A 15668-nucleotide genomic window follows, 5' to 3' on the forward strand; every position below is an offset into this window, starting at 1 on the left:
GGCGGCCCCTCATCAAACTTACTAAATTGCAGTTGCCTCAAGGAGGGGGAGGAGTTGATTGCCCAGGGAGTTCCCTGCTGTCCTTTGTCTGTAATTGGGTAGGTAAAGATCCAAACTCAATATGGCTGGATATCGAGGCCTCCCAGGCAAAGTGCCCTCTTATTAACCTGTCATTCATGGATAAGATGAGGACAGTTATGGACCACTGCCGGAACCCCATTGTCATTAGTACAGTCAAGGCATGGAGGGCGATGCGTCAGAGTGAGTGTTGTCTATCCAAGACTTCGCCACTTACATCTATAGGTGGCATGCCAGGGTCCCGACCAGGGATGATGGACTCAGGGTTCAAACTATGGGCAGCAAGGTGAGTTTCTAGTTTGGGAGACTTGTTTGAGCACTTACATCTATAGGTGGCATGCCAGGGTCCCGACCAGGGATGATGGACTCAGGGTTCAAACTATGGGCAGCAAGGTGAGTTTCTAGTTTGGGAGACTTGTTTGAGGGGGAGGTTATGATGTCTTTTGAGCAACTGCACCGCAAATACGGGTTGCCCAGCAGAGATCTTTTCCGTTTTTTTCAGGTTAAGGATTTCATCCAGAAGAAGACTACACTTCTCACTAAGCCCCATAAACCCGATACAGAGAGGATGTTGCTACGTTCCACAAGCACCCTTTTGGTTAGTGCCCTCTATTGCCTGCTGGGTGACAGGGCCTGGCAGGATATTAACCGGTTATGTGAGATTTGGGAGCAAGAGCTGGAGTGGAGATCTCTTCTGAAACATGGGAGAACACTCGAAAGGTCTCAATCTGTAATAGGGCATGCTCTTCGCAGTTAGAAGTTCTGCACAGGGCTCATCTGGCACCAGACCATCTAGCGAAGTTTAAAAAAGGGGCATCTTCAGTGTGCCCCAAATGTAAATTAAGTGTAGGTACTCTAACCCATTGCTTCTGGACATGCCACAGGCTCCGTGTTTACTGGAGTGCTGTGGCAGAAGAGATAGGGAGGGTATTGAGGACTGAAGTTAAAGTCGACCCTATATCTCTCCTCTTAGGTCTACCGAATTTACCATCTTTAGGCGGGCATGGGAAGAAACTATTTAATATTCTTGCATACTGTGCACTGAAGAATATTCTGATGAACTGGGTGTCTGAGAACCCACCGGGCTTGCTGGGATGGCAGAAATTAATTATGAAGCATATTCCCTTGGACTTTTTTTTACAAACATGGTGCACCACACAACAGACAATTTTTATAAGACATGACAGCCCTACTTGAGTTATTTAGATGTAGATTTGTCAGTTATATTAACTAGTGCATTTGTTTAACTAGGATGATTAGATTTGTCCAGCCCTGGGCCCTGGAGGGGGTCTCCTGAGTTAATACAGGCGTATATACAATGCTCCCGTTCCTTTGTTTGGGAGCTTTGCGCCAAGCAAAGCTGTTCTGTATTTTGATTTTTTTTGGCTTTTTTTGCTTTTCTTTCTTTTTTTGGTGTTGCTTTGCAGTGTTAGGGTTTGCTTTGTATTATAGGGTAGGTTAGTAGTTTGTAGATAGGAGTTGTATTGTAATTTTTTTTCTTTTTATTATACTGATATTTGTTATTGTTTTTTTGAATAATTTTATATGTTTGTAAAGTTAAAAAAAATTGCTAATAAATATAATGACAAAATAAAGCTCTGGAGACTGTGCAAAGGAGGTTTACTGGGATGATACTATTAATGAGGAATATTAGATACAAGGAATGATGACAAAAATTGGTCTTATTCTTCTTGGAGCAGAGAAAATTAAGAGGTTTAAAATAATGAACAATTTTGACTAAGTAACGATACTAAATAAAATTAAAGAACTGTAGATGCTGCAAATCAGAAGCCAAAACAGAAATTGCTAAAAAAAGCTCAGCAGGGTCTGGCAGCATCTGAAGAGAAATCAGAGTTAACATTTCAGGTCTGGTACCCTTCCTCAGACCTGCTGAGCTTTTCCAGCAATTTCTGTTTTTGTTAAATGAGGATATTTTGGTTCCATGACAGTGAAAGGCAAGGCTGGTAGGTGTAAGGAATGCTGGATGACTAGAGAAATTGAGGGTTTGATGAAGAAAAAGAAGGAAGCATATGTCAGGTATAAACAGGAGAGACTGAGTGAATCCTTAGAAGAGTATAAAGGCAGTAGGAGTAGACTTAAGAGGGAACTCAGGAGGGCAAAAAAGGGGACATGAGATAGCTTTGGCAAATAGGACTAAAGAGAATCCAAAGGGTTTTTACAAATACATTAAGGACAAAAGGGTAACTAGGGAGAGAATAGAGCCACTCAAAGTTCAGCAAGGCAGCCTTTGTGTGGAGCCGCCGAAGATGGGGAGATACTAAACAAGTATTTTGCATCAGTGTTTCTTGCGGAGAAACACTGTTTCATGGGGAAACAGATGGTGACGTCTTGAAAATCCATATTACAGAGGAGTAAGTGCTGGACGTCTTGAAATGCATAAAGGTGGACAAATCCCCAAGACCAGATCAGGTGGACCCTAGAAATCAGCTTTGACAAAGGGTCAGTTAGACTCGAAACGTCAGCTCTTTTCTCTCCTTACAGATGCTGCCAGACCTGCTGAGATTTTCTCTTTTGGACCCTAGAACTCTACGGCAAGCTAGGGAAGTGGTTTTGGGCCCCTTGCTGAGGTATTTGTATTATCGATAATCACAGGTGAGGTGTCAGAAGACTGAAGGTTGGCTAACTTGGTACCATTACTTAACAAACGTGGTAAGGACAACCCAGGGAACTATATACCGGTAAGCCTGAGGTTGGTGATGGGCAAATTGTTGGAGGGAGTCCTGAGGGACAGGATGTACATGTATTTGGAAAGGCAAGGACTAATTAGGGATAGTCAATATGGCTTTGTGCGTGGGAAATCATGCCTTATGAACTTGATTGAGTTTTTGAAAAAGTAACAGAGGATTGATGAGAGCAGAGTGGTGGACGTGACCTACATGGACTTCAGTAAGGCGTTCAACAAGGTTCCCCATGGGAGACTGGTTAGCATGGTTAGATCCCATGGAATACAGGAAGAACTAGCCATTTGGATATAGAACTGGCTCAAAAGTAGAAGACAGAAGGTGGTGGAGGGTTGTTTTTCAGACTGGAGGCCTGTGACCAGTGGAGTGCCACAAGGATTGAAGCTGGATCCACTACTTTTTCTCATTTATATAAATTATTTGGATGCCAGCATAAGAGGTATTGTTAGTAAGTTTGCAGATAACACCAAAATTGGAGGTGTAGTGGACAGCGAAGGAGGTTACCTCAGATTACAATGGGATCTTGATCAGATGGGCCAATGGGCTGAGGAGTGGCAGACGGCTTTTGGCCGAGTGCTGGCAAATGGGAATAGATTAGGTTGCGCTTTCTGGTCAGCATGGACAAGTTGGACTGAAAGGTCTGATTCCGTGCTGTACATCTCTATGATTCCATAACTGGGGGTCACAATTACAAGATTGTCAACAAGACAGCTAGGACTGAGACGAGAAGAAACGTCTTTACTCATAAAATTGTAAGGATTACGAATGCACTACATGGGAGAATAGTGGAGGAAGATTCCATATGAGGTTTCAAAAGAAAGCTGGATATATATTTAAAAATTATTAATTTAGAGGGCTATATGACAGACCTAGAGAATAGAGGGGAAAGTGAGATACTGGAGATCAGAATCGAAGAGTGTGGTGCTGGAAAAGCACAGCCAGTCAAGTAGTATCCAAGTGGAGAGTCGATGTTTCAAACTCTTCATCAAAGCTTATGCTCAAAATGTCGACTCTCCTGCTCCTTGGATGCTGCCTGACTGGCTGTCCTTTTCCAGCACCACACACTTTCGAGAGCTAGAGAATGGGACTATCTGGATCACACTTTCAGGAGCTAGTTCTAATATGATAGATTGAATGGCCTCTTTCTGTACTGTAAAATCTTTGATTCTAAGAACGGCTTATAATTGTTTACCTACAGCTAGAAACTATTTGAAATAAAAAGCAATTCTTGCTGCGTCCAAGAATCTGATCTACGCTTTCTGCCATAATAGGTCTAAAACACAGCTAAATTGGAATTCTGAGTACTATTCTAAAATCTTCACTTTTTGCTGGTTGCACAATGATGGGAAATCTTCAGACCAGGTTTCAAATTCAGATGGGAAACAATGAGGAGGTCTAATATTTGAAACGTTATGATTTTTCAAACTGTTTCACAGAGAGATATACAGTGTTGTTTTTGCTCCAAGCATAAAAGGCATTTGGATGGGTATATGAATAGGAAGGGTTTGGAGGGATATGGGTCAGGCGCTGGAAGGTGGGACTAGACTGGGTTGGGATATCTGGTCGGCATGGACGGGTTGGACCGAAGGGTCTGTTTCCATGCTGTACATCCATATGACTCTGGTTCTTACAGGCTGAGAGATAGTTACCGCATCCTTCCCAACGTCTCCAGCAACTGCTCACAGCTTTCATATGCACACTGAAGAAAACACCATTACGCGAGTCCAAACATCGTTGCTCTCATAAAATCTATGAATATATACATTCGCACTGCATGCACTTAAAGACGTGAATTTTAGAATTAGGTTTATTGTCATGTGTACTCAAGTTACAAAAGAACAGAAGTACAGTGAAAAGTTTAGTGTCGCTAACTCGCAGCACCATCTTAAGTACCCAGGTACAACAAAAATAGAGAAAAATAAAGAAAAAAGTTCCACTACATTATGGATAGGCAAAGTATAAGTCAGGAAATTAAGAAATAAAGATAAAAAGATAGACATTAACAGTTTTTCCATAAGGGTTTCACTGGTTCCCAACCAGAAGCCATTTTTGCTCAGGGCCCACTGGCAGAAGAATAAAAAGACAACAGAAAAAAACCACTGGAGAGAAAAGAAAAAAGAATGGGTGGAGCAGACGAGCTCTGGTAGGAGAGAGCCGCCAACTTGGTTAGGTTAAGGTCATCATATGTTCAAACAGCCAACAAAGTCTATTATCCATATCTTAATGATATTTTACTCTTTTGTATTCAGTGAAGCTAACAATTCCATTTTTTTATTGACAGTACAAATGAAGCATTGACCCTCCTTTCCTTCTTCACCCCATACCAACAACTGCCATTCTTACAGCCCTTCATCTCATATGGGTTTGTGATGATGCTGCTCCTTTAACAACATTAGATAGTCCTTTCCTCCCCTCCCCGCCAAGAGGTTGTAATGACCTAAGCTCTGAAAAGTCTGGGTTTATTTACTTGGGGAAGCTTTAAGTTTAATGAAAGTACATTAAACTAGTAAAATGAAAGGGGATTGGCCAGTTCTCTCAGCTCAACTTCTCTCTGATTTGTTTTGTTTTGGTTTCAGCAGACTGGCTGTTCAGAGCAAGCAGTCAGTCAGTTTTTGAGGCTGCTGCTCCATGCCAAATCTCTATCTCTCCTATAGGACTTTGTGTTTGATTTTACTTTGTTTTGCCAAGGGGTGTTTATAGAACATGGAATTTGGAGGAATTTGGAACAGATCATTAAGTTGGGATAGTCTGTTGTATTTTTAGATTCTATATTCTGTTAAGTTGTTCTATATTCTGTTCTCTTTTTGGGGTTTGTGTTTCATTCAGTAATTTTGTAAGTTAGTTCTGTTTTGTTTAAAACTAAGTGGTTGGACCAGCTGCATCTCTGCTGGAATATCCACACTACACCTGTTTAAAACAACTAGCAAAGTTCAAGTTTGGGCTAATTTCTTGAAGTGATTTGAGCGCTCTGGCCTGGTTTTTGTTAATACTAGTTATTAAGTAATTTGGTATTAATTTCCTATTTAGATTGAAGGAAAGCTGTACATAATTAATAGAAATAATTGTCAATACAATAGCCACCAGATCATATATTCCTTGAGGTTTCTGTTTGCCTTTGTATAAAATTTAAAAAGTAGTCTCAGGACTTCAGAACATAATTTGAGCTCCACAGTTTTTCCACTGATTTGTAATATTTTCCCATTTATTCATTAGTGTACACAAATTTTGCAATGTTTATCATTGCAATTCAGGATTGGATCCCCAATTTTTCAAAAGAAAGTATTTGTAAAATACAAATTTGTAAAATAAATCCACTTGCTTGGATGAGTGCAGCTTCAATAACATTCAAAAAACTTGACACCATCCAAGGACAAAGCAGCCACCTCATTGGCACCACATCCACAATCATCAACTTCCTCCACCACCAAAGCTCAACAGCAGTACTGCGTACTATCTGCAAGGTGCACTACAGAAATTCACCAAAGATCCATTGAAATTACCATCAAAAAGGACAAGGTAGCAAATATACCTCCAAGCTACTCACAATCCTGACATGGAAATATATCACGATTGTTTCATAGTCACTGGGTCAAAATCCTGGAATTCCCTCTATAAGAACATGAACTGCAGCAGTTCAAGAAGGCAGCTCATCACCACCTTCTCAAGAGACAACTAGGGACTGGCAATAAATGCTGGTCTAGCCAGTGATGCCTGCATCCAAAGAGTAAAAAGAACTATTTCCAAATATTTTGTTTATAAAGTCAATAAAACATACAAATTAAATGAAGCCAATGAAGTAACAAGTAGTTAAAATGTAACTAAGTTTTCCACATGAACTATAAATGATGAACTCATTATGGCAATTAAGTAAACTTTGGACCAAGTTTGGAAAGTTGCTAGTTACTTTCTTTCTGTGAATAACACAATACTAGTATAAAAAAATGAATGAAGGCGAGTCTAGTCATCTCTACCATTAGAGAAATCTCCAAAAGGAAGGCAAAGCCAAGCACAAAAGTAATATGGAGGCGAAACCACTTTATTTGCCACGCGGGAACAACCAAACAATACATTGAAATACACCATTTTCATTCTTTTATTTCATCATATTACAGAGGTGGCGGCGCTGGATGTCTTAAAATGCAGAAAAGTGGACACATCCCCAGGACCTGATCAGGTGTACCCTAGAACTCTGAGGGAAGCCGGTGAAGGGATTGCTGGGCCCCTGACTGAGATATGTACACCACCAATAGTCACAGGTGAGGTGCCAGAAGACTGGAGGTTGGCTAACGTGGTGCCACTATTTAAGAAAGATGGTAAGGAAAAGCCAGGCAACTATAGACCAGTGAGCCTGACATTGGTGGTGGGCAAGTTGTTGGAGGGAATCCTGAGGGACCCGATCTACATGCATTTGGAAAGGCAGGACTGATTAGCAATAGTCGGCCAGGCTTTGTGCGTGGGTAATGATGTCTCATGAATTTGATTGCATTTTTTGAAAAAGTAACGAAAAGGATTGAGAGGTGGATGTGATCTGCATGCACTTCAGTCAGACGTTCAACAAGGTTCCTCATGGTAGACTGGTTAGCAAGGTTAGGTCGCATGGTATACAGGGAGATCTAGCTATTTGGATACAGAACTGGCTAGAAGGTAGAAGGCACAGGGTTGTTTTTCACACTGGAGGCCTGTCACCAGTGGAGTGCCACAAGGATCGGTGCTGGGTCCACTACATTTCATCGCTTTGGATGTGAACATAGGAGGTATAGTTAGTAAGTTTGCAGATAACATCAAAATTGGAGGTGTAGTGGACAGCAAAGACGATCATCTCAGAGTACAGTGGATCCTGATCAGACGGGCCAATGGGCTGAGGAGTGGCAGATAGAGTTTAATTTACATAAATGTGATGTGCTGCATTTTGGAAAAGCAAATTAGAGCAGGACTTATACACTTCATGATAAGGTCCTGGGGATTGTTGTTGAACAAAGAGACCTTGGAGTAAAGGTTCATAGTTCCTTTAAAGTAGAGTCACAGGTAGATAGGATAGTGAGGAAGGTGTTTGTTAAGCTTTCCTTTATTGGTAAGAGCATTGAGTACAGGTGTTGGGAGGTCATGCTGCAGCTGTACAAGATCTTGGTTTGGCTAATTTTGGAATATTGCATGCAATTCTGAACATCCTTCTTATGGGAAGGAGACATGTAATTTGAAAGGGTTCAGAAAAGCTTTACAAGGATGTAGCCAGAGTTGGATGATTTGAGCTACAGGGAGAGACTGAATGGGCTGGGGCTGTTTTCCCTGTAGCATCGGAGGCTGGGGGAGGTGACCTCAGAGGTTTATAAAATCATGACGGGCATGGACAAAATAAACAGACAAGACTTTTTTTTTCCTTGGGGTGGGGGAGTCCAGACTAGAGGGCATAGATTTAGGGTGAGAGGGGAAAGATATAAAAGGGACCCAAGGGGCAACTTTTTTCACGTAGAGGGTGGTGCGTGTATGGAATGAGCTGCCAGAGGAAGTGGTGGTGGTAGGTACAATTACAACATTTAAAAGGAATCTGAATGGGTATATGAATAGGAAGGGTTTAAGAGGGATATGGGCCAAGCGCTGGCAATTGGGACTTGATTAGATTAGGATATCTGGTCGGCATTGACGAGTTGGACCAAAGGATCTGTTTTCATATTGTCCATCTCTAATGAAGAATCATAAATTGCACAGATTACAATGTATGAACCTGATCATTACACTGTATGAAAATATGAAGCATTTCTATATGACAGAATAGCCAAAGCAAACTTTAAATTATCGAACTTAAATTTATAAATTCTTACAAGACCCTTCACAGTATGTTGCCTAGAAACCTAAAGAGTGGCAGGGATGACATAGGGAAAATCTTAAATAAAAACAAAGTTTCTGCTGTTAATGAAACATGTCTAGGCAAAAAGAGAAAAAAAAATCACTTCTGATTGTACAAGCAGAGGTACATTAGCTTACTCTAAACTCTTACCTGAGACTGCATGCTCAGATATTGCTTCTATAAAAATAGAGCTTTGTCGTGGATATTGGCTTCTTAGCCACTCACACACTTCATCCTTTGTCCATAAGGATACTGGCTTATTTTGCATTTGAGTACTTTGAACTACTCGAATCTTACATTCTTCAAGTTCAAGCTGATTCCCAGAGTAATTAAGTGGTAAAGTCTATTATAGTGAAACAAAAAGTAGAAAATGACTAGTACATCCCACAGTAATTTAAAAAATTAACTATTAAAGCATTTAATAACTACTGCCTAATCTAAAAGGCTATTCCTAAAAATGTATAATGTTAGCTATTGCATTACAATATTTATAACAAAAAAAATCAGAGAAATATATGTCAAACAAATACATAGCTTTTTGAGTCATACAGCACAGAAAGAGACCCTTCGGTCCATCTCGCCCACATGGACCAGACATCCCAGTCTGACCTACTCCCATTTGCCAGCATTTGGCCCATTTCCCTCTAACCCCTTCCTATTCATATAACCATCTCGATGCATTTTAAATATATCACAACTTATCAAAATCTAGCTTTACTCAACAGAAACAAATATTCTGACATTGCCTGATATAAAAAGACAAACACTTCTCTTTTACTTGTTTGTCTTCTTTTCATTCACAGGATGACAGCATCACTGGCGAAGCCAGCATTTATGGTCCACCCCAAATCACCCAGAGCCAGTTAAGAGTCAACCATGTTTCTGTCAGTCTGGAGCCACACATAGGTCAGTCCAGGTAAGGATAGCAGTTTCATTCCCTAAAAGGACATTTGTGAACCAGATTTTTTTTTCAAACAATTGACAATGAATTCACAGTCATCATTAGACTCTTAATTCTAGATACTTATAGAATTCCAACTGCACCATTTGCCCTGGCAGGATCAGAATCTAGGTCCCAGAATATTACTTGGGTCTCTGGATGAACAGTCCAGTGATTATGACCACTAGGCCAATTCCTCCCCTCAGAAAATTAAACATGAAGAATTCATATTGTTCAGATACATAATATGTAAACAACAAAACTTCAAGTTAACGAACATTGAATTACAATTGCATTACAAATGTTGCCATTTTTCAATTCATGTCACACATTTTTATGGTAATTTTTAAATTAACTACCTGAACTTAGCAACTGATCATTTCCAAACCTTTTTCTTTTAAAAGTGACTACACTAATTGTATGATGGCGATCAAAGCTAAAGACAGGGGAAAATTTGCTTAAACATGCATCTGTTTGGATCCATGAAAGCCTGTCCATCAATGCACAGAGATTGAAATGTTTCTGTCAACAATTCCCTAAAAAGGTGACATTACGATTTCTATTATCAGTGATGCTCAGCAAAGGCAGAACATTTTCATTAGAAGTGGAGGAACACTAACCGGAAGCTGTTTTTAATATGCATATTGACTGATTATATATTACAAAAGACAGACAATCAGAGGAGTCTCATTAATGAAGGTATATAAAGCCAAGCCAACTTCAAGAAGTGCAAAACATAAGTAGAATTGGTAATTATATCATGAATTCCTGCTTCTAAAGTGCAGCGTAACACTGGGATTCCAATTCAGAATGTTTGCAGATACTTGGTATATTGCACTAATAATTCTGATATTCCCATATTAACAAAAATGTTTATAAAAGTCACACATTGATCTTCAAAGGTTTTGAATCAATGTGCTGAAGTTGATGCCATAAATGCAAAATATTAGATATGGACTTGCTTTTAATTTCAAAATTAGCCCAGTGGCTAAAACGAACACCCATTTATGATCTACATTTTTCAACTTTTTACTCACCACCATCCATCCCACCCCCCACCCCTTTTACCTTTGTTTCACTCCACAGAAAATGATAGATTTTAACCTGTAAAAAAGGGGTAGGGGTAGGGAGAAGGACAAATGGTAAGGGTGCCAACAGCAAAAGGCAAGATTTATTAAGCGCAGCTCAAGGTCATTAGTAGTACAATTCTCTATTCAAATGGGAATCATTGCTCAGAATGTGATCTAACTGTAATTATAAACAATCTTCTGGGAAAGCATAACAATCCTTATTTTGGATTCCTAATATGTTCACACAAGTGACGTACTAAATAAAAGCATAGAAATAGATTTCTTATTAGGAAAAACAAATGAAGGCAGATTTTGTTCCTAACCCCTAACCTTTGCATTTAAAGATTTTAATGACTGCCTCGAGAAAAGGTGCGAGAAACGGGGAAAGAAGGTGGTAGGTAGCAGTTCATTTTTTATTAAAAACTCATACCAATATTCAAATGATAGCAGCACTATTTGGGGGTATCCTAAACTTAGCAACTATGCTAAAATAAAAACATATTATTCAAATATGTTTTAAATGGGTAAAACCTGTACCTAAACACTAATCAGTGGTTCTGGATTAGTGGTGCTGGAAGAGCACAACAGTTCAGGCAGCATCCAAGGAGCTTCGAAATCGACGTTTCGGGCAAAAGCCCTTCGGGTTACTAACCTGCAAATTGTGATCACGATAAAGCATTGGCTTTGTTTGGTACGATTTAAAACGTGGCTCTGGAATATCTTCAGAGTCCATTATTGTCTGATAAATATGTAGTTCTGAAAAAAATGACTCAAGTTGTGACCCACTTAGAAACAAATGCTGCAAAACACAAAGCATTTAGTCCACTCAATTTCTATTGCAGTTTTCAAAATATAAATAGACAGATAATCCATGAAAATGTTTTTAAATCATGTTTTAACTCAGATATTTATAGGGCATTTATACAAGATTACTTTTTTGGTGAACACACCTAATTTTATTACAGCCTAATTCTAAGACTTAGGAAGAGTTCTTCTTCAAAACTGATTTGTTTTTCATTATTCAGAGTGATTGGTAATTTACTGTACAGTTCAATGAACTGTGGATCTGGAGTCACATGCAGGCCAGGCAGATTAAGGAGAAGGGAGAAAGTGAGGACGGCAGATGCTGGAGATCAGAGTCAAAAAGCTCCATCACATTCCTGAAGAACTTATGCTCAAAACGGTGACTCTCCAGATCCTTGGATGCTGCCTGACCTGCTGTGCTTTTCCAGATTAAGGAGAAGGCAGATTTCTTGACTTGGTGAAGAAACAATCAAGATAGTTTTATGGTCATCTTTACTGACTCTTTATTCCAGAATTATTTGTTGAACTTAAATTCCATCAGCTGTCCAGATTACCCATCCAAAGGCTTTCCACTGTTCCACTTTATCCCCTTTCTACTGCTTTTACCTTATGCTTAATGGCCAAAAATTGCAATTTTTAAACACTTGGTTGATTCCACTTCCTAAAATATCAAGATAATAATAAAGATGGAAGTGTGCATGACAATTAGTTGTGATTTGTTGGCCTAGATTTTGCTGTTAGTGAAACTCGAAGAACAATTCACAGAGATGTAGTAAATTGTTACCTCTCTTGAGTTCCAATTGGTTGTTGCATTCTTTAATGGGGATTCCCAAACTTGGGCATCACACTGTCCAGAATGAATCACTAAGAATTCTGACAGCCAGCCTAACTGAAAAGTATTTGTGAAAAAGAAGTTTAGACACATCAAAATAAAGACTCGATCAATTCATGGAATCAATAGACAAGCTGAAATATGAAATGATTTGGAGGTTTAATTGGAAGCACTAGCTTTCGAAACACTGCTTCTTCATCAGGTGGTTGTGGAAGTGTCTCAGCAGCTAGCACTGCTGCCTCACAGCACTAGGGATCCAGGTTCAATTCCAGCTTCAGGCGACTGTCTGTGCGGAGTTTGCAAATTCTCCCTGTGACTGCATGCGTTTCCTCTGGGTGCTCCAGTTTCCTCCCACAATCCAAAAATGTGCTAGGTGAATTGGCTATGCTAAATTGTCCATATGTTAAGGGATATGTAGGTTAGGTGCATTAGTTAGGGGTAATGTGAAGTAACAGGGTAGGTGAATGGGTCTGGGTGGGATATCTTCAGATGGTTGGGCCGAAGGGCCCGTTTCCACATTGTAGGAATTCGATGATAGACTGGGCTAAGGTAGGGGGAGGGGAAAATGAGGAAACTGATGAAATCCATATTGATTCCGTGTGGTTTCAGGGACCCAAGGTGTAAGATAAGGTGTTCCTCCTTCAGGCATCGGTGCTTAATGTTTGGTGATGGAGAAGACTCAGGACCTGTATGTCTTTGGCGGACTGGGAGAGGGAGTTAAAGTGTTCAGCCATGGGGTGGTGGGGTTGGTTGGTGCACCCTCTTGACATGTCCATCCTCCTTCCCACCTCTCTGCGCTAATCTATTACTTTCACCCCCACCTCCATTTACCTCTCGCATTGCCAGCTACCTTCTCCCCAGCCCTACCCCTTCTCCCATTTATCTCTCAGCGCCCTTGGCCCACAAGTCTAATTTCTGATGAAGAGCTTATGCCCGAAACTTCGAATCTTCTGCTCCTTGGATGCTGCCTGACCTGCAGTGTTTTTCCAGCCCTACACTCTTGACTCTGATCTCCAGCATTTGCAGTCCTCACTTTCTCCTAACTAATCAGAAGGGCCAGATCAATAATTTAGATATGGTTATTCCCCAAATTTCCATGAGAAACATTGCTAACAAAACGCAAAATACTGCTGGAAGACTGAAATAAAAACAGAAACTAAGAGAGAATATCAGATGCCTCCCCTGCTACAAATGCGGCTACACTCGTTTGAAAAAGGTATAACTTCTTAATAGTTTCTAAGACCTTTGCAAGAGCACAAAAGACAATCTCACCACATCAACTGCAAAGCCTCTTCCAAGGATGCCTATCTTCAACAAGTTCTCCTCCTCCCTCTACAAGGATCTCAGTGAGTCTCTCTCTCTCACTGCACCCCCCCCAGGTCATCTCTTCTACCCTGAAGCTCTTCAGCCTTGTCCTGAAACAGACCTGCGACCACAGCCAGATTTCCTTCCTCGTAGACCATAGCTGACCAGGACCACCCAACGCCTGGAGAAAGAATGCCTCCTCTTCAGACTTGTGATCCTCCAACCACATAGGATCAATGCGAATTTCACCAATTTCTTCATTTCCCCTCCCCCCCACCTTATCCTAGATCCAACCTTCCAAGTCAGCACTGCATTCTTGACCTGTCCATCTTCCTTCCCACCTATCTGCTCCACCCTCCTCTCCGATATATCTCCTTCGCCATCAACTTCATCAACCTATTGCAACATCAATAGGTTACCTTCTCCCCAGCCTCACACCCCCTCCCATTTCTCTCTCAGCCCCCTTGAGCCACAACTTATTCCTGATGAAGGGCTTATGCTCAAAACAGCAACTCTCCTGGTCCTTGGATGCTGCCTGACCAGATGTGCTTTTCCAGCCCCACAATCTTCGACACTGATCTCCAGCATCTGCAGTCCTCACTTTCTCTTGATTTTCATTGTCACTTAGAGACCTAGTAATAAAGATGTAAGGGTGAGGAGTCAGATTTAAAGGTGATCACAACACAACTTGTGACAGAGCAGTAACACATGCTTTATGTTAATCTGTCCATGTATTAAATCCAAACGTTATGCCAGTTTCAAAGGGGTGACAGCAGGGAACACTGACTGTTGTGTTCACCATTACAGAGCTGACTTATGATTATGTTTTTAATTTCTAAACATATTAGTTTAATAAGATATTAGCCACACAGACCTTCCAAAGAGTAACCCACCCAGACCGATTCTCCTACCCTATTATTCTACATTTACCCCTGACGAATGCACCTAACCTACACCTCCTTAAACACCTAACCTGCACATTTTTTGGATGTGGGTGGAACCGAGGCTGAAGTGGAACCCGGATCCCTGGTGCTGAGAGGCAGCAGTGCTAATCACTGAGCCACCGTGCCACTCCTATTTAAGCAATTACACAACACCAACACTAATTCATTGATCCAGTCCATTGTAATATTCCCTTTCTGCAATTTATTTAGAAAGGGATTGTGGTTTACTGCAAACCTTTGGGAGCATTCCTTCTAGATCCACATGCTCTGTCCCATAAAAACACTGACTATTATTTTTCCTACGAACAAGTAGTTCCGTTTCCCTTCACATTTGCTAATGCACTCACTGTTCAGTAACACTTCAGACGACCAATTATCGTCTGTTTTTCTTCATTAAACTTCCTCCAAATGCCATTCTTCATCGCAAGGCAGTTGAAAAAAAAAATCACTTTGTAGATATTGCTGAATAAATCCGACGCATTTTTGTTAACCAAAATTTAATTATCACATCAGCAGCATTTCTAACAATGTAATTTCCTCTGGTTGTTTAACGTGTAGCCTTGGAATTTAACCTCGCTGAGTGGTAAAGTCTCCATGACACGAAAAAAGCACCGATACTTGCAGGTAGGCCCATTTCAATAAAAATGTTGATACTTCGCTCCGACCTTTGCATTTAAACAGGAAAATTAAAACAAAGTCAATTGCTTGCGAACTGGTAGCACGTTAAACTACTACAGTTCACAGGAAATTTGACCCGTGAATCAAGTTTCATTTTCCGTTGAAAATGTATAAAACAAGACTCACTCGAAGTCGAGGCGTACCTGGGATTGTACCCGGAACCCTCGCCGTCTCGAAACCTGGCGAACGGACTGGGATGCCGCCCAGGTTAGATGTGCGCGCACACTTGGCTCGTGACCGATTGGTTGAAGCTCCAGGGTAGAAACAATGACTGCAGAAGCTGGAAACCAGATTCTGGATTAGTGGTGCTGGAAGAGCACAGCAGTTCAGGCAGCATCCAAGGGGCAGCGAAATCGACGTTTCGGGCAAAAGCCCTTCATCAGGAATAAAGGCAGTGAGCCTGGAGCGATGAGCTAAAGGAGAGTGGGAGTGGGGAGAAAGTAGCATAGAGTACAATAGGTGAGTGGGGG

At 40.8% G+C, this 15668-nt stretch overlaps 1 protein-coding gene across 1 annotated transcript in view; it reads right to left on the reverse strand.

The window, feature by feature from the left end:
* The window catches only part of LOC122540277 (sterile alpha motif domain-containing protein 12-like), a 45954-nt gene extending 30432 nt beyond the window's left edge, over nt 1–15522 (reverse strand). The window contains exons 1-3 of the mRNA XM_043675750.1: nt 15342–15522; nt 11288–11391; nt 8776–8968 (exon numbers count right to left, since the gene is read on the reverse strand). Coding sequence (XP_043531685.1) covers nt 8776–8968; nt 11288–11368 — 274 coding nt within the window. The 5' untranslated portion in view covers nt 11369–11391; nt 15342–15522. The remainder of the gene's footprint in view (nt 1–8775; nt 8969–11287; nt 11392–15341) is intronic.
* Nucleotides 15523–15668: the final 146 nt, after the last annotated feature.

Source organism: Chiloscyllium plagiosum, chromosome 3 (genome assembly GCF_004010195.1).
Source record: "Chiloscyllium plagiosum isolate BGI_BamShark_2017 chromosome 3, ASM401019v2, whole genome shotgun sequence".
Lineage (NCBI taxonomy): Eukaryota > Metazoa > Chordata > Chondrichthyes > Orectolobiformes > Hemiscylliidae > Chiloscyllium > Chiloscyllium plagiosum.